Below are 20,761 nucleotides of genomic sequence, written 5' to 3' on the forward strand. Positions count from 1 at the left end.
TCTAATTTACGGGAAGAGTGATTCCAACTTGGGTGCAAGAGAATGAACTCACTGTCCTTACCAACTTATCTAACCCAAATATGCGATATTAATTCATTTTTAATTGAAATGTGAAAGACACATTTTCATTTATAATATCGCTAAATTGAGGATATGAGAATTAAATAGGGAGCTTTAGTAATATACCTAAAATAGGAGATGAAATTATAAATAAAAAAATCCACATGGAATGCACTTTAAAAACATACCCAAAAATTATTTACTACATAAGAAATAAGTGTTGAAGTTCATATAAATTAAATGACTGCCACTCATTAACTTAAAACAAACCACACACCAAAAACTATTAAAAAAAATAAAAAACCCAAAACAAGCCCAGCAAGCCTGAAGTACATTGTTAATACCATGTCATAGAAGTACATTATTAATACCATTTCATACAAAAAATAAATAAATAAAAACCCAAAAAAGCCCAGCAAGACATCTGATATCCTTTGCAGAAACCAACTCCAATTGAGGACACTGTTAATACTATATCATAGAACTATCTTCCTAGTAAAAATCACATTCTGCATATCATAAACTTCAAGTGCACAGCTATATATAGAGCATGCCTTGTTATTGAAAATATGTAAATACTACGTCATAGAATTACACTATTAATACTATATATGTCATAGAAATCAACTCAGTTGCAGGGTATGAACAGTATAACAACTGTTCATAAAATTTAGTGGAAGTTAACAACAGTTCATACCACTTACAAATAACAAATTGTATACTGCAAATCAACTTACCAACTTTGGTCATTCCACTATCAATAATAGTCAAGGTATTGTTGTTTTTGTTGGGGATGAAGTGGATGAAGAGATTTGGCTGACCATCAAGCTTGCTCTTGTCAGTCAAACTCTCAAATCTAATCTTGTCAAGAGCCTACAAACAGAGCATGACATAATGAGCCAAATGAAATTTAATTTAAACAAAATCATTATCGAAAAAACTTATTCTCTACATAGCTTTTCCACATCAATTCAGCAAGAGATAGGAACACTAAAGAATTTTTATAAGAAATTTGAAAAGCATGCATGAGACATAAATATTAAAAACAATCCTTCTTATATTCAACTTACAAACGTGTTAACACATCTCTTTTAACAGTCTTGATCTCTTGGACTACATGGGTCCAAGAGATTTGTGGTCACTCACTGTTGGATGTAAATTCAACGGTTTACTCACTCTTGCACTCCTTTTAAGAAACTTTTTTTGAACAATTGAATTAATATCCAACGGTGGGTGACCACAATCTCTTGGACTCCAATGGTCCAAAAGATCAGGACTGTCTCTTTTAATAGGCAAACAGAGATAGCAAACTTCTGATAGTATGAGAAACTCAAATACCCAATTGACATTCATTATCACTATCATTATCATTGAAAATGAAACAAATATCCAATTGACATTCATTATCACTATCATTATCATTAAAAATGAAACAAATACCCAAAGCACTAATCAAAACCCTAATGTGAAATCAAAACCAAGAAATCCATAAGTAGATGAGCTATAGTGTTTTTAAGCAAGAAGAGAACAACTAAATCAAAAACCCATAATATTCTCAAACTTTTAACTAAAAAACTAACGACGACTAAATAACAAAAAAATTAGTTTCCTTCCATATTGAAACGATCATAAACCACAACATAAAAGTTAACATATTCAGATCTCTAACCTAAGCCATACAAATTAAATTGTTGAATTTAAAACGTTCACAAGCCAAACACAAATAACACAAGCTTGTTGATAGCCAGGTGCAACACATTCTCAAAGTTTTTTTAGGGACAGTCAAGCTTATAATTGTTTGTATCAGTAACTGGAGGAACTCATCATCTTTATCAGCCTTCAAAACCTTGTTAATGGCATTGCTAAACTCATTGTTGTAGTAATTCAAGGTTGCATTTAGCTGTGCTTTACTCATGGTAGAAAATGTTGATGTGAGTCTCCTAATTAATCAAGGAGATTTACTTCCTTGATTAATTAAGAGATTTACTTTCCTATTTTTTATATAAGTGATAAATCATTGTACAATTATGAGATACTTTCCTAATTCTTTACTATATCTAATTCCTTGTAAAATCTTCATATGTAAACTCCTATATATACCTCCTTATGGAGAAGAATAAAGAACAACCTAAGATATTCAAACCATATTCATATTTTAGCATGGTATCAGAGCAATCGATCCTCAGTTGTCTCTAAATTCTCATATCAAATTTCTTCAAACACAAACCCTAAATTCTCATATCAAATTTCTTCACAAAACCCTAAACACAAATTCTTTTTTTGTTCTCTTATTCTTAAATCCTTCCACTGCCATGAATATTGTCTCATCTTCCCAAACCGCTGCCTTCACTTCCCCATCCTCCAAAATTGCCACAACAGGTTCCCACGGTTATGTTTTGCATAGTTCTTCAAAGAAACACATCTGGGTCATTGACACCGGAGCCACTGATCACATGACCTTTGATCCTGGACAACTTACCTCTCATACATCATCTTCTCAATCGGTGGTGTCTAATACCAATGGACATCTCCAGCAGCAAGACAATTGGTTGTGGTACTAGGAGGGGCAAACTCTACCAAAAAAAAAAGAAGAGTGAAAGGGCTATGTTTATTGACGTATCCCAAGAAGATGTTGCTTATTTCTTGACTCTGACGACCCCTTCTCTTCAAAGGGAGAAGGGGAGTGAAGAGAAGTTGTTTTGTCTCTAAACCCTTATCTCAAATTTCTCATATTCAAATCCAAAACCCTAAAAATCAAATTCCTCATATTTATTTGAGATATTTAGTGATATACCCATTTCTAGCACTAATATTATAAATAAACCCTACACAATTGAATTCCTATAAACAAACCCAAAAAAAACCCAAAAAATGATAGCTGGCCTTATTGAATTTAATATTAATTATTAAATTACTTTGATGCCCTATTGAGTGCTTTGGGTATTTTTATGAGATTTTGGGGTTGAGCTTGTTTTAAGAAATTGATGGCAGTTTTGTAATTTATAAGAAGTTAAAAGCTTTTTTGTTATGTTGTAAATGGGCTTTGGGTGTGTTTCTAAAGTCCATTTTATATAGGGTATTTTTATAATTTTGGCCCCCATATTGGGTATAATAGTGAATCTCCCTATTTATTTTCCCCAAATCAAAATCTCTCAAATCTGAAGTCCTCAAATCCTCTTATCCAAATCCCTAAACACATACCATCAAATCTTATACACATACCTCTTAAATCCAATTCCTACATCAAATACATCACCTTCCTCACCTTCTCATATGACATCTTACTTCCGCTGCAATGTCAAGAACCCATACGATTCTCCATCTTATTGCAGACTCACAGAAGCATAAGGTCAACCCAGACTCCTTCTTCTATCACCACCACCAAATGTTCTACTCTTCATACGTCCTCCAAAATCATATATTGCATATGCTGTGAGTGTAGAATTGTATTTCATGACTCACTTACCAAGTTGGGCAATCGTGACATATATGCACCAACTTGAGGAGGAGTGTTGACATGAGTCTCCTAATTAATCAAGGAGATTTACTTCCTTGATTAATTAAGGGATTTACTTTCCTTTTTTTTATTTTATATAAGTGATAAATCATTGTACAATTAGAAGATACTTTCCTAATTCCTTACTATATCTAATTCCTTGTAAAACCTTCATATGTAAACTCCTATTTATATCTCCTTATGGAGAAGAATAAAGAACAACCTAAGATATTCAAACCATATTCATATTTTAACAGAAAAGATCCTGATGAGCTCCACATCATTGTAGGTTTTGCCTAAGATTTTCTCATGAAATATCTTAGCCTCTTTCTTTGCTAAGGGCACACTGATCTCATCTCCCTCGTATCGGTAAGTGCTTAAAAGATGAATCAAAAGCTACGACAGAATCAACAATCAGAAAAAAGGAAGAAAAAAGAAATTCTAGGCAGCAATGTAGTTGAAGATGTTTGAACAAATCACTTCTAATTCAATTCAAGAAATTGGATAACAATAGAAGATCAAGACGATACGGTTTCAACTAGCCAATTTGACATTTGAGAGCACAATCAGATTAAGAATGAGTTTGGAGGTTGAAGGTTTGTACCTTGCACACGTCTCCAGATCTATGGTATGCAATATCTGGCTCTGGAAGAATCGTCGTTGTCGGCGTTGGCGAACAAGAAATCCCGGTTGAAAATCAGGAACACCATACGGATCTGGCCATTTTGAAATATACTGTTAGCAAAAATTGACGATCTATCGGAATTAGTGCAGGCAAAAGATAAATCATCTTCATCTTCGTTGTTCTCTCATAGAATCATTCATGAATGTAGAACTTTTTCCATAAATCCTGTTATTAGTGTTAATTTTACCTAAAAAGTCTGAAGCCAAGTATTTTAAGAGGCAACCTACCATTCAGATTATAGTTCCTCGATTGAGACGACAACACTCACGAATATTTTCAAGTGCTGCATTGAGACAATTTTTGCATGATGCATATAGAAGTATTTTCTTCTGTTGCATATTTTGATGTGCTACCAACTATTGCACTTTGATAGCTTGAATCTGGTACGTCTTTAGATAATTTTTTTTGTCAGTAATGAAATCAAGTTATTATCATAATTTCCAGTAGTTAAAAATTCTACATGATTGAAACAAACTATGTCCAAAAACACAAGGACCATTAGTTAGATAAGATGAGGAATCTTGGAGAAAAACAAAGAATAGTAAAAGACTCACAAGGATGAATGGTTTTGAGTAAAGCATGTTCAATAAATTGAACGAAGATTTAGTTTAATTCCTTAAAACAAACGCATATACATACACATATATAACAATCACGATCATCTTGTTTCAATTTATATGATATATATATTCATTACACTTTCGTCTAGTCATAGCGGTATACATTTTATAATTTAATTAGGCTCTTATTAGTTTTGTGTTATGATTATAAGATACTACTTATAAACTAATTCATGATTCGGCCAATTTGTTTCATAAAGAACCATGCTTGCTCTATATTAATATTCATAAGAAATAAAATTTTAATAGAGAGCTACAAAATTAAATGATTGCGACTTTATGTATAGTTGATGGGTGATTGCACTTCATTTATTCCTGTATAATATATAGCACGTTTCAGTTGAAAGATTCTTCAAATAAGCTTATTTAAGGAACATCTTTGTAGGATTCACCATTCATTGTATTTCAATGATCCTAACTGTCTAGTTTGTAGATATTACCTAAAAGATCATTTTTACAAAAAATCACTTGAATCCGAAATCATTTGACCACCCAATTAGATGGTTATTATTATAGTATTTTCTTGAAGCACCGTGTTCGTCTATTTTGTTGGTCACAATTAGATACCTTAATGATTTTCAATTTGCATGATTTTTTGCAAGGATGATATATGAATGAAGACTTGAAAAATAGATAGTTTGGATCGTTGAAAACAAATCGTAAGGGACCCTATTTAAGGGATCCCTCAATATAAGGGGATTATATCTCTCAAATTTAATTGAAGGACGCCTTTTAGGGTCTTGTACAATTTTTTTTCGACGATTCAAACCGTCTATTTTTTAAGTCTTTATTCATAGCTCATTCTTGTGAAAAATTAGATAAATTGAAAACAGTTTCAGCATCTAATTGTGACCAACAAAATAGACGAACACAATGATTCAAGAAAATACTAAAATTACAATTATTAATTGAATGATCAAATGATGTCAGATTCAAGTGATCTTTTGCAGAGATGATCTTTGAAGGAATATCTACAAGATAGACGATTCAGATTTTTGAAATACAATGTGGAGTCAGCCCACAAAACGTTTGTGGAGTCCACTATGCATTGTCTTTCAATGATCCGAACTGTCTAATTTTTAGATATTCCATCAAAGATCATTTCTGAAAAAAAATCATTTGGATGACTTGAGTGAGGGGTAATGGTTAGAGTTGCATGTTTTTGTATTACATTTCTGTCTGGTTTTATTGATGATGCTTACAATCAGACCAAAAAAATTTGATGATGCTTACAAATTACAATTGGGATGACCTGAGTGAGGGGTCACATATATACAATGGGAAGACCTGACGAACTCTTGTGTTTGGGTATACTCTGTGAAATATAACCATGAAAATGACAAACTCTCCCTACCTTATCATGCATGTTGGATTAAATCGACGGTAAAGGTACGTAGTCGGCCTTTGCCCAACCTTCAAGTAGGGTAAGATGAAAATATACCATAGGTATTTTGTGCTTAATTTCACTCGCATTTCAACTTGGTGCTTTCAATTCAATTTGAATCTCATTATGTGTGTGTTTTTATATATAAAGAACACAAGAGATCATGGTCCATTTAGGAGATGCATAGATTCTGAATAATAAATTGATGAAGAAAGGCTGGCTTTGATGCAAGCAAGCAAGCACATTGATCAATATGTCTTAAAGGCACATGACATGAGGCTAAAATCTTCAAGAATTGAATGTAATGAGAAGAAAACTTGCACGACAGGGAAACAGAATCACCTCAAAAGACTTGTTTGATTCGTTAAGTTTGCCTAACATTTGACTCTCCTCCTCCTCCTCCTCCTAGTTCTTAAACCAGACACACAAACATTAAAAACTAGATACTGAACATTTAAATATAGTAACAAGTACTTACAGCCATGTTGACATTTGATGTCATGATCCTATAATAATAAGACACGATGGGTTACGTCCAAAGGAGAAAAAAGAAAGGTGATATGTAATAATTACTACTTTTAAATTGCTTATCCCAACCTCTTAAAAATTTGTTTACATTATCTCTGCATCAAGGCGATGTTCTTGTCGCTGTGCAATTCATATAGAAATGCTCATAGTGGAACAACACCAAAACACATGCTCCATGATTACACGATCAACATTTAGCCATATTAATGTAGTCATGTTGAAGGTAAGCTCTCATTGAAAAGTCACATTTTCTGTTGAAAGAAAGATACGTGCTTACGTTCATTTCATGAAACGGATGTCTCACACTTGCTATATCATATGAATGGCACACGGATTATACTGGTGTAGGCAACTTCTTCGCCTGCATAAGATATTCCATTTCTTTTTAAAGCCTTTTACTCCATGGGCGGTGATGCGATGGGCAGGCATGGTGGTAAGTCTAGTTGGAAAACACTGCCTCAGACAATGGTATAAGAATAAAGAAGAGATTATTATTCTATGAACCCTTGATTTTGATTGATAGATAATTTTTTTTTTTTTCTAAAATAAATTGCTGGTGCAGAAGAAGTCCGATGCAGAGCCAATAGCTGAGCAAGTTACAAGTAAAAGCAAGGATAATTTATTATATTCAGTCACTAGACATAGCAAATTGAATGATGTTGCAACATCATCACTCCTACAAAAATAGCCAAGGGCCCCATGTGCATCTTCTATTTTATACAACTTTCCCCATCTCATAATATTATTGTTTGTCCATATTTAATTGTCCTTTATTTTTCTTTCTTCTTTTTTGGTTTTTCAAAACAAACAGATGAACATAAAAATACCCCAGCAAAAAGAGAAAAAAGAATAAAAGAAAGAATAAATTCTCCGTAAATTCCATGGATGACTTATTATGAATTTATGAAAAGACCCCACCAACCAATGATCTCAAAACAGGCAGAGCATCAAGCAATAAGCTAACTTGGGTTTCACCGGCAACAACAGGTAGAAGATAAGCAAGATGGGCCCAAGAGTTCTATATTTACTAATATAATGCACCATGATAAGACATAACCCATCAATAATTGAATTTTATATCTGTACTTTGATCATCCCGCAAAACCAGAAAAATACTTATACGACTAGAGCATCATTCTATTTCTGGTTAAGCCAACCAATAGTACTTCGTCTTCTTCCTCAACCACTGCTTCTTCTTCTTCTTCTTCCTCTTCTTCTGTCACATAAGTTCAATGGCTGCAACATGTTGCTTCTCCCCTTGTATCCCAACCCAAAAATCTGGTCCAGCAATAAGGCCTTTCAGCAGAGTTTTGAGGCTCAAACACTGTCAAGTTTCTGTCAAGATCAAAAGCTCTACACTCAAGATCAGATGCTCCTTGAGAGAAGAGGTCAATATTTTTTTTTCTCACTAATTTTCCTGTTTCCAGTCACTGTGGCAAGAATTTTAACTGCACAACTACTTTTTTTCACAGAAGAAGACCCTGAAAATCAGCATCAGTCACCAACTTTTTTTTTTTTTCTTTTCTAAAACAAAATGGGGTGAAATGGGATTTGTTCAACAAACATTTCTTGTTAATATCTGATTGTATTTTTTTTTTCTTTTCTTGTTACAGGTTTTTGAGGATCGGTCCAATGGAATTATTTGCTACAAAGATGACAGAGGTGAAATAATTTGTGAAGGATTTGATGAGGGTCCTAGATATTATCACCAACAGAATCCAAGAACAGGTTGTCAACCCAGGTAGATGATCAATTAATCATAATCTTAATCACAATCTTAACACAAATAAGCATCGATTATGAAATTGATCACCTAGTTTACTTTAGGCTCATCTGATTATTTACTGGTTTTGGTCAAGTTCAGCAGAGACGCTGAGATCTTTGATCTACTTCAACAACAAAGGTGGCTTAATTTTATCACAGACACAGAATTGAACCGTGCTGATAAAGGCGGTGTTCTGCAAGAGGACATCAAAAACTGCAATGGCTTCAACACTCACCGCTAATCAGCTCAACCCAAGTGTCAAGTCTCTTGTCAAATCATATAAAATGGTTCCACAACTTGAATATGCCCCCAATTATAATTATGTAACATATATATAAAGAAAGGCATATCCTTCAATGAATCATATAATTGAATATCATGCATAAATACAATGTCTTTGAAGCACATTCTTTTTTCTTCTTTTTTTCTTCTTTGTTTTTTTCCAGAATCCCACAAGTGTAGTAGTTTAGAATAATTGCTCATGAGTTCGAGTCCTAGTATTCGTGTAATGTGTGTGAAAACAAAACGGTCTATATGAAAATCAGTTCACTGATTCACTCATTTCAATAAGCAATTACATGGATAGTAAAAGATAATATAAATTTCTATTTTCTTTTCCTTTTGGCGTTCTTTGACCAAGCCCTATGCTTGGGTTTTCTTAACGACCTTTGACTAGAACTGTCCTTTATTTATGTCAAGATATGAGCAATCCTTTTAGTACTGGAACAGCTGCAGGTCCACTGGCAGATATGCAGTCCACAGGCTTTTCACTTTTAGACTCGGAAGTCATGGTTCTGGTCACCAGTTTAAAAAACACACAAGGGCACACAAGCACATAGAGTCTGAGCCACATGAACCAACAGAAACCAAACTTTGGAAGAGAGCAAAATTGAATTGCAAATTAACATCAATCTAATGTACAGATATACAAGACTAAACGATTCACTGAATATAGATGTTGTAATGCTAAATACATCAAGAATCATATTCCTGTAAGGATTTCATGGAGAGGTCATCCAATTATATATCCCCGACCAAACTTTCCATGGCTTCGACGGCCTTCTTCTGCATCTTCTAACAAAATAATCATGAATTTCTCAAGTAAAGATTAAATGCAAATGATACTGCTATACAAAAGAATTGGGATATCAAAAAAGAAAGGAAAGTGAATGAATGATGAAAAAATGAAATCATGTGGCAGGGTCAATTCCTGAATCACATGCTTTAAATGTACACGTGGACTGACTCACAGTGTCATTCAACCGAATTACCACCATGTGCATCTTCGCCGAAATCAGAATGGGATGTACTTGGAACAATAGAGGGAGGAGACCACTGATCTGGAACCATCAAAAAGTAGGTTGTCATTGCTTTCCTAAACCTTTTCTTGTATTGCTTCGGTGAAATTACAGTTGGAGATGCGTTCTTTGGTCCACCAAGGATGCCTGAAGCTTTAACCCAAGTTTCAAGGTGCTTATCCCACGTGTACTGCCTCATAAAATCAATGATTCCAAGTACTAACTCATGCTTCTCTTCATCCACCCCAACCAGTAATGAATAATCCATTACATCAATTGACTGCATCAGTACCGGTAGAGACATTAGAATGGGTAAGGGATTAATCTATGTTTAGTACACACTATACGGGAATACAGGATACCCCATTCAGAACATGCTCATACAAGGCATGCGAGTGCACACAAAAAGAGGAGAGTTTTAAAACTTACAGCAAGAAAAGCTGTGTCATTCCAGACAGCTCTCTCCAACAAACGCTTTGCCTTGTTTCCCACAAATATTGGAGATGTCGGCATTGCTTCAATCAAGTTCTGATCCAGCAGAACTTTGTTGCTCCCACTAGAATCAGGATTGTAACGAGACCGTGAAGATCCTTTGAGATCATAGAGCCGTGTCACATTCCTTCCAAACAGAAGATTCTCCATAACCAAAACATCTGTCTTTGATTCTTTCCCTCCCTTAAGATGCTTTGATGTAACCTTTCAATACAAATACAACCACAGAAAGAGTAAGTATCAAGAAAAATAATGTAGCTGATGCAGCAAGATACGGTATCAATATTTAGTAGTAGCAGTAGTAGTAGAAAATAGTTGTTACTAAAGTTGTCAGGTTAATCTGACTAGAATAGTTGACAGCTTTTGAGGTTAACACAAAAGTACCTGATATATCCCCAGAATCTTTGCTAGGCATGTTGGACTTCCTGTGCCAATTGATTCAGATAGGTACTTGAAATATCCCGGTGCGAATTTTATGAAAGATTCCAGCTCTGTCTTGGTGACTTGTTTGATGATAAACCGGTCATCCGAGGTTTTAGCAAAAAAGACATTGCTCTTCCCACCTTGGGCTCCCCACTTTTTACAACGACTAAGGGATCTTACAAAGTCAAGCTCAGAAGGACAACAAATCCTCCTTAAGGCTTCAAAACGATTCGCATAGTAACATGTCACAGAGTATTTAACCTTACCAAGTGGGCCATCATCTCCAAAGGAAACTCTTGCATGCAAAGCCTTTGTATACGAAAGCGGATCCAAACCCAGGGAGTTACGAGATCCAGATAAAGATAAAATGCTTTCCTCAGTAGACCCGAAGCTTCGATGAGATTCAGAAGCCGTGTCATCATCAGGATGGTGTGACTGCATAGTCAGTGAATCAGAAAAACTAGCATCCCCCTCATCACTTGTTTGCAAATGATAATCTGGTGATACGAGGGCATAAGCTATAAGACTTGTGGGCTCATCATCATATACAGGGACAACAGTATCATTAACACCCACGGGAAGAAGCAGCCTTGCCCCACCTTCCAGTTCCAACTCCCGAAAGGATGAAACATAGACTGGATTGTATTCACCAAGTGTGTCAAGCTTCTGAGCAGCAGATAAAAAATTCTTATTGAACCCACGATAGAAATTTAAAAAGGGCATTTTTAACCAGCTTACAGAGTCTTCCATATTCTCAGACCCCTTGGTCGACAATGCAGGTGAAACAGAATGGGCAACCTTGGGACCATTCTGGTATTCTGCATGGTCTAAATTTAATCCCTCTTTCACTGGAGAGGCATTTGAATCTGCCATTGCTAAAACAGGAACTGCACAGGTATTGTCCTTTGCTATTCCAATTCCACTTTGATTTTCACCGGTCCATGCCGTGTCAAGGGTATCTGACAAATCCATTATAGGAAACTGGCCATCAGAGAGAGTCTTACGCATACTTGTCCTTGGTTTCAAAGGTTCAGATTGATCACAGATGCTCACTTCACCAGGGAGATTAGCTTCATCTTCTTTTTCATTATTTGAATCTTGACCAATGTCTCTCCCTTTGTAAACCATGTCAGTATCGGCAGTGCTATCAAAGTCTCCCCCATGGTCAAATTCTTTGTTAAGCATTGCATCCACTAGAAAGGAATCACAACTATTATAACATTTCCCTGGCTTTATTGCCACATTCATATCGGCAATATTTCCATTATTAACCACAGGTTTCCGCTCATCGGGAACTGAGCTGTTCAAACCATCCTGGAGGCTGTTGTTATCTAAATTGGCTGCATAAATCAAGCGGTGGTCCCACATATAAGATTGGAAAAGTAACTGCCTTCGCAATCGATTGATCTCCAGAATGTCAATAACAGGTTGTCCCTTTCTAGCTTCCCTGTTCAAAGTTTTTTGGAGTAATTCCTAAAAAAAGCGTCAACAAAAATATGATAAGCCAATTATCAAAAATCAGAATTTATTTCATATACAAAGACTGGTTAGAATACCATCTTCATCGACAAGACTATATTGATGTAAATGAAACTATAAAACCTACAAGATTATACATAAAAGTTACAAGAAAGTTTTGTGACAATCAAGGATACTTCCATCACTCTTGTTACATTAAAGGAGCTTGTAGATGAATCAGAATGCATATAAAGATGATTGATAAAGTATTATATCTGGTTCATCCAGATAATGTGCAGTGGAAAAGAAAAGGAAAAGAAAAAGTCTATATATATCAACTAGCCATGCATAAAGCTTAGATTCTTGACATGAAATTCAGTAACTAAGGCTTGGCACATGAATAATTGAAGGCCTCACCTCAAATTCCACCTTCTCCTTTTGTAACATTCCTTCCAGTTCCACAATTTGGTGTCTTGATTCAGGTGTTACCATGCCACTAGTATGTGACCCTGAACCAGATCTTTTCTCCGCAATTTGACGAAGAGCATTAAGTACTTCAGAAAAAAGAAGCTCTGCCCGTTCAACAACCTAATATAACCAGATAAACAAATCAGCTACATAAAGCAATAATGCAATGCAATCATGAAATATCCAAATGTATGGCAATTGTACCTCATCTGTTTCTTTTTGTATCCATTCTTGCTTCTCATAATTGAAATCCAGTTTGGCAGGTGGAAGGTAGACAGAATGAACATCAATTGATGCATACCGAAAGCAAGCAACCATTTTCCCAAATCTGCATGAGTACACATTGACAGTGAGATAGAGAGAGAGATTTTTAGGAAATTATCATTCAACCCGCATATCAGTTTGGTACGTGCTAGTCGTGTGACTACTTGACTGGCCATGATGAAGTTATTTTTAGCATATACTTGAAATTTAACGAGAGATGATAAAAGTGGGAGGCTAACATCGTCCAACTGAATTATGCATAACCAACAGAGTCAGGTCCCAACACACAGAAGAAAAAACTATCATATATATCATATTGTAATTTGTATGTTACCACATGTTCAAATTATGGGTGACAGCGAAAATACCCATAGAAACGAAGACAATCTCTATGTAAAGAATGGCCACAGCTCGCCACCCTGCTTGCAGCCGCATGGTTTGAAAAACTGAGCTCCAGAAACTTCCCAAATGATAAACCCCATGCAGCATCAGACATCACTATTCTGCGAGTAGCCGGAGGGAATCCATTGATCCTTGGACACCTCAAGCATCTGTGCCACATCCAGATCCTTCCTTCCTTCTCACCTGGTAAGAGAATTTCCGGTAGCTTCTTAACAGATATAGTAAGTGTACCCTGTCGATGAGTATAACAATGAACATGTGCTTCTGATGGCATCTCGCAAGAATGGCATTGATAACTCTGAAACATAGTTAAGAGTTTTCAGTTTCAAGTTGTATCGCAAAGTTCCAAAAAAGAAGGAACATAAAAGTCAAAAAGAACTCACCAGATCAAATAAATGGTCCCGTAAAAACCGTCCTAAAGGTTTATCAAAACTGCCATAGTATTTTATTCGAAACAGATGAGACCTCTCACAGACAGTCCCCTTCCACACGCACCGGGATGACAAGGAAACCAAAATGCTCTGATGGTCAGAAGGTGACGGAGGAAACTCTTCATTCATAGGTTCTGGGTCCTCAACCTGGGTATTACCATCTTGATGAAGCAATGAATTGTCTGAACTACCTAGTTGATTTCCAATACCTTGATCATTTTGGGTGTTGGCCAAGATACCTTGTCCCAAAGCCTCTAAAGGCCTCATGCTATTGACAATGAGATGATTAGACATCATATCAGAGCCATTTTTTATTGCAGAAGCTTTCACCACCGAAGATTCTTTAGAACCCATTTCATTTTGACCATCAAATATGTGGTAAGGAGAAAGACTATTATGATAAGAATCTGAAACATTCCCAGACGCGGCAGAGTATAAAGCAGTAGAATTGGTGAAACGTGAAGTGGGATGCGTGGGTAGAGAGGTACGACCACTAAGTACACAAGGCTGTATACTGTTAATGGCTGAATTCAAATCTGAAACTGGGACACTGTTGGATCTTCGTGGCTCATTGTGAGGTTGAACTCCCGGAGACTGTCCATTGACAGCAACACTAAAACCAGGTACTGTTGAGATGGACCTCTCAATGCTTGATGCTTTATCTGGAAGTGCCACAGTTATTGGAGAATTTAATGGGAGCTCCGGCAGAGAAGCTCCTTCATCAGCAAGGAAGGATGTCTCCAAACCCAAGTGATATGCCGCGAAAATCCCATACTGAACCACATGCTTCACTTTTTTCAACTCATCCCCATTAGCACCTCTAAGTAAAATCTGGAATGGCATAGACAAGATAGATAAATGAATACATCACAGCATTGCAGAATAGCACGTACAGTATACAAGGATAACAAATTTGTTGAGCGTCATATTAAAAAAAATCTTCATAAATAGGTGTAGTTGGGAGTAGCCTGAGACCACAATTCTGTGGGTCTTGGCAGAATGATCAGGAACCACTACCCGCAAACAACTGGTGGCCATCATCTTTGTGGATGGATGAGTGCAACCAAGCTATTTATAAGCCTTTTGAACTTTTACCTTATTCAATTTGTTATAAAGTGATCACGGTCCCTATCATATGTTAGTTTTGAGGACTTACCGTACAACCCAATGGCTTCGGGCAGCCTTCAAAATACATCAATGTCTTCACCAGTTTTTTCCCACCCTGACCGGCGGAACCAAGATCTTCCAGGAACCTCTCCACATGAAATAAATCACAGTAGCCCAACTTTTGTGATGAGAGATGATCAATTGACGGCACAATTTGAGCACCTGTGCAGCGAGCTATGCGCTCTAAAAGTGGCCTCTTGATATTCAGAACAAGTGATATGTCTTTTGCAAGAAGATATTCCTGAGCATATCGAGAAACTGATTTCTCTACAAGAAGGACATCTGGGTGGTGTGCATCGATCTTTGCTACTGCCATTTTTAAGTGGTCCATCTCCTAGATAAGGATATAAGTGCATAAGAATGATTTTTTTTTTTGGTAATTAAGGAAAAAACATAGTTTCCAATGCACTAGAGACCATCAAGTGAAAAACTAAGAGGAGAGAAGATTAGACAATCACAACCTGCTGCAACAGAGTATCAAAACTTGACAAGAGGTTAGACACACGCTGGTACTCAAGAGCGCCACCAAGGATCATAAACCGAGGTTTCTCTATTTTTGATGTCATTCGTCGATGAGCCACATTTTTCTTACACACAACTCCTTTGACCACCATACTAGAAGAAAAGCAATTAAAACCTTAGAAAACAAACAACCTTTTCAAAGCTTCTACAGCAACAATATTCTTTATATTTTGATTCAGAGGACGGGGAGGGCAATAGTCAAATCCACAACACTGGAGCTATAATCCCCCACATATCAACTACAATAAATACACCCATTTGAATTAAAGTGCAGGATTTTCTTTCTTTTTTCGATTAAAAAAAAGTTACTCGTCAGTACAATCTAAGTAGGCATAAGCTCATGGATCACGTGACAACAGCACGTGCAATCTTTCTTCAAACTCGTCAGTACAATCTAATGCAGGGTTTTCTTTCTTTTTTCCCCTCAAACTCGTCAGTACGATCTAAGTAGGCAGAAGCTCAAAAACAGAAAATATTACAGACCTACAACTATGAACTGGACAGTATCATATCCAAGAACATCCCTAGCAGTTTAACTCATGTTAAATATGCATTGCAATAATTCATAAGAACAAATCCACTTTAAAAAGTAGAGAAAACTTAGCTCTATTCATTAAATATGAATTAAGAAGTAGAGATTGAAAAGTCTTGCATTCATAGAAAAGAAACACTGATACCTTTTAGATCTAAATAGAGAATTCTCTTTAAAATGATTATTGAAATATCTCTTCTTATGTTATTACAAAATGGATAACTATGCAAAAGTAATTTGCGCTCATATAGCTTCACCCGTGTTTCATTTATCATTCTTGCAGAAAAATAAAGCCATTAAATCAATGATGTGTAGTAGAAGTATACATAACATATCCAAATCATAATGCACCATTTACCTATCGCATCGAGATCCAGAAGCTATGCATTTAACTTTTACATAACCACCTGGATCCATCCCTCCACCTTTGCTCATATCTGGCTTTAATAGTGTAGCAGCCTCCCAAGACAGAGATGTAATGATCTCCAGCCAACCTTCACTTTCTCCTTCCTGGCCGATAGGAAGGTTCTCAACCTGCAATAGCTGAGCTACCAAAGCCCTAAAGTGTCCATCAACCACATTCTTCATGGCCCTCTTGTGCTCCTCACCTGACCGGTCCCTATTGCGATACTCCCCACTTCCAAAACTGCTTGATGCACGTAAACGCCCCCACTCTCCTGTAGCATCACCATCATCATCATCATCAACCAAAACAGTTTCCCTTTCATCTTCTTCATCTTCTGGTTCGGGGGGGAGCCAGAGCAGTCCATTGTTCTCAAAATCCACAGGTTCTGCATCAACATCCCCTGGAGAATATAATGAGGAAGATGCCTCACATTCATCACCAGTATCATGCTCATCTTCTTTTTTTCCAAGCTGTGGGATTTCCTCCAAACTCTGTGAGTCAAAACTGTGAAGTAATGAGGAGCTGCTTAAATTCTTTGCATCAATATTCTCACCATCAGGATGCACCTTATTTGATCCATCGTCATTGCTCATCTCATCAAACTCAATGTGACTAAAGTAGTCATTGGCATTAGGATAATTCTTCGAATCTGACTGATATACACCATACTCAACATCATCATCATCACTCCTGATGCCAAAGAATAAATAACCAATTAGTAGCTACTAGCTGCTAACAACACTACTAAGTATATATCAATTTCCAAGCTTAAAAAACAGATAAACTTTTAAATTTTATTCATTGTTATCTTCTTCTAAATTATGCAAAGAATCAGGATCATCAAAAATGCAGTTCACAATTGAAGTAATAATAACAAGAAGTTTCTGGATGAAAGAATATGTAAACAAGGGCTTTAGACATGTCCTAGTGTGGATCCAACACGAAGCACAAAGGAAATACAAACCGGGTTGTTGAAATTTCATAATGGTTTGTCGATGGATCTCCTATATCTGCTACAAAATCATTGCTTCTCCAGGATGCGAATTTGCTTTGCTTTTCTGTGCTACTACTCATTAGAGATGATTGACACGGGCTAAAACCCGGACTATCTTGGTGTCGTTGACATGGTCCAGCTGAATATGGCATTGAGTTAAGAGTGAAGCTACTACTGCTAGCAGTGCAGCAAGACTTAAAGCTAACAAAACTTGTTTCTGATGGTGATGTGCTAAGATCTATGTTGTTAATTGAGATTCCATTATCAGGAATAGCTATGCCTTGCTCCCGTTGCTTGTAACAATAATTGCATACACGAATCTTCTCCCGATCTTCCCGATCTGTCCTTGGGTCACCAGAAGGGGCAGGAATTGAGTTTCCTGTACACTTAGCACAGAAAACTCTTCCACAAAGTCGACAATGATGTTTACGGTTAAATACAGTGAACTGTGCATCACACTCATAGCATACCCTACAGCTACCATCAGGCATCCAAAAATCCCTCGAAACATTTGCTGGCTCTGAACGCCAAGGGATCAACGATTTCAGCATGGAAATGAAATGAGAGAATACCTTGTTGGGCGCAGCCATCGACAAACGACTCTGCTGCCCTGCTCATTTGCCACTCTTAACAAGCCAAACTAGATGGTTTACCAATTTACCACAATGAAAGGTGGAGTGCCCAAACAATACCAAAATTAAAACACTAAATATTCTTATCACCGCTCTTAACAATCATGTCTTGATAGAAACTGGGCAAAATTCACCCCAAATGAAAGAAGCCTACCAAAATCAAAACACTAAAGTTTCTGATTAACACTTAGCGCATTTATTCTTTGCTCATCAATCACCCATCGGCAGCAACTTCTGAAAGCACTAAGGCAGCTCCTGGCTCTCTATTTCAATTCAAGAGATGACTTCTCTAACAGAACCTGGCAAGAAAGAAAAAACAAGGCATACCTTGAGTTAATCTTAAATTCAAATTTGTACACCAAGATCCTACTTCCCGCACAATTCAACTTCTGATCCCAAAAATAAAAAATTCCTCAGACTACAGCTCAATTTGCCAAACAAAACTAACCCGAGTCACAAAGTTAAAACGAATACAAAGAGGAACACTGGATTGAGAAAACCCAGAAGCTCAAAACCCCAAACACCTTCTTAACCACTACCATTGAGATTAAAGCACGCTTCTTTCTGTGACCAAACTCACACCCATCTGTCTCCAATCACTCCCACGCGTAACCCAATAAGTCCCCTATGCAAAAACAAACCACACATTCAAAAACAATCCCCATGTAACACCAACATAAAAAAGAAACGTTATTTGTCTATACACACACAAACTCTGCTACTAAGAAACAAAAAATTCAAAAACCAAAAAAAAAAAAGTATATTCTTTTTTGGTACAATTGGGTTAAAATTTTACCTTGTGATTCAAGTAAAACGAAGATGAAACCGCAATCAGATCTTCCTCCAGTGAAAACCGGAAGGGGGCACCTTGTAGATTGCCGCCACGCGCCCTCGATAAACCGAGACAAACCAAAAGCTCCAAGAGAATCACAGAGACGGGTCGGTCGGTAGAGAAAAGCTGCGAAAACCCTCCTACCCAGAAATCGATTCGTTCCCAATTCAAAGCCCAAACGCTTCAATTCTCGATCCAAGGCGCCAATTTTTGTTGTACACAGAAAATCTCAGAGCAATAATATAACAGCTACCATCTTCGTCGATTTTGCAATATCAATTCTCTGAATCCAGTCCCTCGTGTTTGTTTGTATGCATGCACACCACATTGAATAGCAGCAACAATCTGAAGACAAAAAATCTCGTTATATATACGACGAACTCGAATATCAGATTGAGTAATGTTTATTTTATTTTATTTTTTTTGAATTTCTGTTTCGTGCTTTTTCTCCCTTCTCAATAGTTTTTTATTGTTTTCGTTTTTATTTTTTTTCCTGTGGCAGAGATACACACGCTCCTATTAACGTGCTTGCTAGCTTACCATTTTTCTCAAAATTAATTATTTTCTTCTCTTTTTTCCACTTTTTTTTTTTTTTGGTCTCTATATCCAAAAACGACGTCACTTTCATAGAAGTCAGAGCCAACTCTGAGTAGTAATTAGTTGGCGAAATATCGAAAGTATCCTCGGCGTGTGTTCCTGCAGGAACATAGATTTTGTGTACGTGTTACGTTTTGACTCCGACTGGCACCTGTGTGCACTTTAGTAATTTAATATCATTGTCCAAAAACGCAAGCAAAATTTTACCCAAAAAAAAACAAGCAATTATTTGCTGTCTGTCCAAATCTCCAAATTTCCAAATGGATTTGTACAAACCAAAACGCGTCAGCGGCCCATTGACATTGATACTCAACAAGCCAGCCCCTGCGCTGTTTTCATGGCCAACGCAATGTTTTTATTAAATAATTTCTATAAATGTTATTTTTCAACAGAATTAATTTGATAATTGTTTTGTTAATGATGCTGATCTTTCTAATTTCTTGATTTGGGAAAAAATTTTATTTTTTTAAGCTGCAATAAATTTATATTAGTGTATTTGGTCAAGAATTAAGATTACGGCAATGCGGTATAACTTGTTCACATGTTATGGGGGGAATTTCAACCCTATCGTCCATCCATATTATAACACGTGCATAAGCTATATCACGTGCCCGTATTACCGTACTATTATATAATTTCTCCTTTTTTCCTCCATGTTCGTTTTATTTATTTATGTTTGGTCCACACAGATTTGATTTGAGCAGCAGATTCACAGCTCACACACTGCTCAAGCCATAAAAGGACAAATAATTAGAGATTCTTTATTGTGATTAGTTGTTCCTAAATACAATTAGATTCTCAGTCACTACCTTACCTATTTTATATTTATATTGGATATGATTGTTGAGAAATATATAAGCCCTCTGTATGAAACCGTGTCACCAGTTGATATAAGATGAATAAGGAGTTGCCTTCATCATCATATACCCTAAGTTATGCATAGGTACATAGAATACACTCATATATTTTTGTTCTTTCAATTTTTAACCAACTAGTTTGTAGTCGGGTATTATTTTTCTTCTCAATATCGGAAGAGATCACAAGTTTGTGTTGCATTTACTATCTGTTTTAGAACCATTTACACTTTTTAGATTGATATTCAAGTTCATCCGAGTCTCTTCTCTCGTGAGATTCATTAACAAAAGGACCATGACATAGTCATATAGTCAAAAGCAACTCTATAAATTTCTGAATTCCAACCAGCCTTCATCTTCCAACCAATGCGTCCAAGGTTTTTGATTGATTGCTAGGCTTTCTTTTGGTTTTGTTTTTGTTCTTTTTGGGGTAAAGGCAAGGCCCAAAACC

General features: G+C 36.4%; 2 protein-coding genes across 5 annotated transcripts; one reads left to right on the forward strand and one right to left on the reverse strand.

Moving 5' to 3' along the window:
• On the forward strand, positions 7,825 to 8,956 carry LOC18784417. Of its 3 annotated transcripts, none has more exons than XM_020561071.1 (3): positions 7,825 to 8,161; positions 8,387 to 8,514; positions 8,638 to 8,956. In XM_020561071.1, the coding sequence occupies exons 1-3, from the start codon at positions 8,006 to 8,008 to the stop codon at positions 8,777 to 8,779; spliced, it is 426 nt and encodes a 141-aa protein (XP_020416660.1). In that variant the 5' UTR covers positions 7,825 to 8,005; the 3' UTR covers positions 8,780 to 8,956. The 3 variants fall into 3 exon arrangements, with proteins under 3 accessions (XP_020416660.1, XP_020416661.1, XP_007215134.1); XM_020561072.1 differs by having other exon boundaries at positions 7,828 to 8,161; positions 8,633 to 8,956; XM_007215072.2 differs by having other exon boundaries at positions 7,828 to 8,161; positions 8,641 to 8,956.
• LOC18781849 (1-phosphatidylinositol-3-phosphate 5-kinase FAB1B) lies at positions 9,411 to 19,620 on the reverse strand. Of its 2 annotated transcripts, XM_020561070.1 has the most exons (13): positions 18,824 to 19,620; positions 18,476 to 18,652; positions 17,366 to 18,326; positions 16,354 to 17,091; positions 15,403 to 15,556; positions 14,931 to 15,275; positions 13,727 to 14,605; positions 13,310 to 13,641; positions 12,882 to 13,005; positions 12,627 to 12,797; positions 10,713 to 12,224; positions 10,266 to 10,532; positions 9,411 to 10,116 (listed from the first exon to the last, which is right to left on the reverse strand). In XM_020561070.1, the coding sequence occupies exons 3-13, from the start codon at positions 17,983 to 17,985 to the stop codon at positions 9,793 to 9,795; spliced, it is 5,466 nt and encodes a 1,821-aa protein (XP_020416659.1). In that variant the 5' UTR covers positions 17,986 to 18,326; positions 18,476 to 18,652; positions 18,824 to 19,620; the 3' UTR covers positions 9,411 to 9,792. The 2 variants fall into 2 exon arrangements, with proteins under 2 accessions (XP_020416659.1, XP_007214898.1); XM_007214836.2 differs by lacking the exon at positions 18,476 to 18,652.

The sequence above is a fragment of the Prunus persica genome, chromosome G3 (genome assembly GCF_000346465.2).
Source record: "Prunus persica cultivar Lovell chromosome G3, Prunus_persica_NCBIv2, whole genome shotgun sequence".
Lineage (NCBI taxonomy): Eukaryota > Viridiplantae > Streptophyta > Magnoliopsida > Rosales > Rosaceae > Prunus > Prunus persica.

What these genes read in the sequence shown, in the direction of transcription:
- LOC18784417 (XM_020561071.1), top strand. Translation starts at nt 8,006, where the DNA reads ATGGCTGCAACATGTTGCTTCTCCCCTTGTATCCCAACCCAAAAATCT. An exon ending in GATGCTCCTTGAGAGAAGAG is followed by an intron (nt 8,162 to 8,386) that starts GTCAATATTTTT and finishes TTCTTGTTACAG; the next exon opens with GTTTTTGAGGATCGGTCCAA. An exon ending in AGAACAGGTTGTCAACCCAG is followed by an intron (nt 8,515 to 8,637) that starts GTAGATGATCAA and finishes GGTCAAGTTCAG; the next exon opens with CAGAGACGCTGAGATCTTTG.
- LOC18781849 (XM_007214836.2), bottom strand. Translation starts at nt 17,985, where the DNA reads ATGGCTGCGCCCAACAAGGTATTCTCTCATTTCATTTCCATGCTGAAA. An exon ending in TTGATACTCTGTTGCAGCAG is followed by an intron (nt 15,276 to 15,402) that starts GTTGTGATTGTC and finishes ATCCTTATCTAG; the next exon opens with GAGATGGACCACTTAAAAAT. An exon ending in GATTGTCTTCGTTTCTATGG is followed by an intron (nt 13,006 to 13,309) that starts GTATTTTCGCTG and finishes GTACTCATGCAG; the next exon opens with ATTTGGGAAAATGGTTGCTT.